This window comes from Pistacia vera, unplaced genomic scaffold (genome assembly GCF_008641045.1).
Source record: "Pistacia vera cultivar Batoury unplaced genomic scaffold, PisVer_v2 Contig2, whole genome shotgun sequence".
Lineage (NCBI taxonomy): Eukaryota > Viridiplantae > Streptophyta > Magnoliopsida > Sapindales > Anacardiaceae > Pistacia > Pistacia vera.
The window spans coordinates 154807-158102 of NW_022196001.1; the positions used below are offsets into that span (position 1 = coordinate 154807).

Consider the following 3296-nt stretch of genomic DNA (forward strand, 5'->3'; position numbering starts at 1 on the left):
TCATTCTTACCATGTCCTTGAAAGATCGATTCATTAATTATGGGTCTTTACTTTATAATCTTGGTCCATCTTTTATTAACTTTTACATCTTTAATTCTTGGTTCATTGTCAAGGGGCACATTTCTTTTTTTCTTTTTTCAGTTATTTGAGACATCCAAGCCCACATTAGAGCCTGTCTATATCTCAAGGTCACGGAAGTCAAGGGGCATGTTGAAAGCAAGCATACGAGACTAAATTCATATTAAAACAAAAAGAATTATTCTACCATTTTGACTTTAAGTAAATAAATATTTTACGAGGATTTTTAAGATCCTTAGACAAAGTTTCATTTTAAATGAGTGTTCATCCACCTCATGATGATGCCGATGTAAAATACATTATGTGGTGTTGATGAAATATCCTCATGTTTAGTTACAGGATGGTAAACAAATTAAGATGTCTTAAGCTCTCTCACGTAGGGATAGCAATTAGGCACATAGAATTACAGATCATAAACCCAAGGGATTGGCTTGACGGTCAAAGAGGTTTGCTCATTTCCTTGGGTTTTTGGGTTCAAATTTTGGCGCCACCTATCATACTGTGACTTAGTCTTTTGGGTTTGTAGAGTGTTTAATGGACTGGGAGGATTAGTTAAAGTGTACGCAAGCTGATCCGGACACCCTAGTTATCAAAAAAAAAAAAAAAAAAAAACCTACGAATCCTAAGGTTATCAAACCCTAACGAGAAGGTTGTGATAATCATAAAAACTTGTTGTTTTAATTATGAGTGGTGTTATTTAAACCCCATCCAAACTCTTTTTAAGCCCCAAATCAATAATAAATAAATAAATTGCTACAGTTAAGAACTTTGGATAATCAACTTTGGATCATACTATGTGATGAATTGAACTTAATGGTCTCTCTCTATCTCTCTGTTTCTCATCTAGCTAGCCATGAATGAATTAAAGAATATAGATTTTTTTTTTTTTTTAATGATCGGGGGTGTCTGAACCATGCTTGCATGCACCTCAACTAATCCCCCAGAACCCTAGAACTATCGGCCAAGTAAGAGCTCCAATGCCACCCCTATTAGGGGTCATGGGGAATCGAACTTGGAAGACCATATATTAGATCCTCTCCTTGCTCTTTTACCATCCCGAGGACTTGAACTTGGGAGACCATGATACATCCTCCTCTTGCTTTTTTACTATCAAGGGAACTCGAATTTGATAGATCATGTTAGATCCTCTTTTACTCTTTTACCATCAAGTCACCCAGTGATGGTTGAACATAGAGATTTTACCTTCAGAATTTGCATGAAAGTTTTCTCAGCTCAAATACCAAATGGATTCAAATACTATATGGTTAAAATTAGACTACAATAAAAAGAACATGTAAACATTAATTGAAACTCATTCACACCTTCTTCTTTGTCTCTACATTAATTATCCATTCGCACATTTTTCTTTTCTAATTTGTCTTTGGTTAATAATAGTGAAATTAATGCCGACAACAACCTAAAATATATGGATATTAGCGTGAAGGTAACTTTTTCTTGACTGCATAAAACACTTCAGTTCTTTGCTCCATATATATACAATCTCATCTATTTCTGATTTACTTGTTAACTAAAGCAAGGAATACGATGAAGATGGGTTTAGGATTTGCAGCTTGGAACGTCTTCCTGTGTCTTCTTCTTTTTATGGTAATTAATCTTCAAACTGCATGGAATTGGCTTGTTATTAAGACATGAAACTCAAAATCTTGATTTTTTTTTTTAAATATTAGAAATTGTTTTATTGATCATTCATCCAAGTTTATGCTAAGAATGGGAAAACTGTTTCACAGAGTGCTTACAGAAGTGGTGCCAAGGAGATGACTGATATACTCTCGCAAATAGGCCATAACCATGATGCCCTTCATCATGTTCATGCTCATCAGTCATCCCACATGGATCCTTCATCTATGGTGTTCTTCACCATGAAAGATCTCAAAAAAGGGATCACTATGCCCATCTATTTCCGCGTGAATGAGCTTTCAAATGTTTTCCCTCATTTGTTGCCTAGAGAAGAAGCTGATTCAATTCCATTTTCACTGGAACAGCTTCCATTCCTTCTAAAACACTTCTCCTTTTCAAAAGACTCAACTCATTATGAAAATTTATGAAATGTTAACTCTTGAGTATAAACCAATATCAGAGAAATGAATTCTTATGGAAACCATGAGTCCTGAGGTGACGACAAGACAAGGTAATGGTTCAAATGAATCCGTCGGATAACAAGACTAATGAAACCATCAAGTATAAGACAAAGAAATAAGCATGCCATGTACATGATATTTCATAGTATATATTTTCATAGTTATATTATGTATGGTTATGTTATGACTTATGTTATGAGAAAAGCCCAAAGTGTATGATATGTTTTATGAACTTGTTATGTCAAAGAATGAAGTCATGTTTGTAGTAGGTAAGGTCCTAAGTAATATACTTGTATAATGAACCTTATAGTTTATAAATGGTCATATTCCTTACTGGTGATTGGCGCTCACCCCACGAAATGTTTTAAAATGTTTGCGCAGGTAAGGATTAACATGAAGTTGGGGGAGGATTCGAGGGATGCTTGAGCAGAGAGTGTTTTAATGATGACTTTGAATGTTTTGCTAATATTTAGTGTAGTAATTATGTTCATATTTCAGAATGCAGTAAATATGTCCATGTTCTATAATAGAGTAAATTGTTGTATTAATAAAGAATCAAATTGCTATGTAATTTTGTAAAGTGTGTATGTTCTAGTAGTATTCTATGGATTTCATAATTTACTCCAGAAGGAAACTATATTTTTTGACTTATACATGAACTTATTATAGTTTAGAATTAAATTTATATATATTATATATATATATATATATATATTATAATAATATATATAAAAACTACAAGTTTTTTCTTTAAATAGGATTTAAAATAACTTCTTTCCTAGGCTGCATTTTCTACGTTCTCAATGGCCAGGGATACTTAGGAAATACCCGACTAGGGAGGTTTTTACAGTGGGTATCAGACACGGTTTTGGCATTTGAAATGAGTTTTTGATTGAATTTTTATGTTATTTTTATTTAACTGATGATGGAAAGGGGTGTTTGTAAGTAATGAAGTGTCATCCTCATGCGTCCCCAAATACTCTCACCACCGATTGCTGTATATTTTTCTTTACTTGTTTAGTGAATAGAATTACTAATGTTGATTGAAATTTGTGTGAGTAAAGGGTATGGCTACAGGCGTCCACGAAAAGTTAATAGAGGGGCAAGAGAATGTTAATG

At 33.5% G+C, this 3296-nt stretch overlaps 1 protein-coding gene across 1 annotated transcript; it reads left to right on the forward strand.

The window, feature by feature from the left end:
- The first annotated feature begins 1609 nt into the window (after positions 1–1609).
- On the forward strand, positions 1610–2144 carry LOC116128352 (BURP domain-containing protein BNM2C-like). Its single transcript, XM_031414065.1, has 2 exons — positions 1610–1683; positions 1827–2144. Exons 1-2 carry the CDS (start codon positions 1624–1626, stop codon positions 2142–2144), a joined length of 378 nt encoding a protein of 125 aa, XP_031269925.1. The 5' UTR covers positions 1610–1623.
- Positions 2145–3296: the final 1152 nt, after the last annotated feature.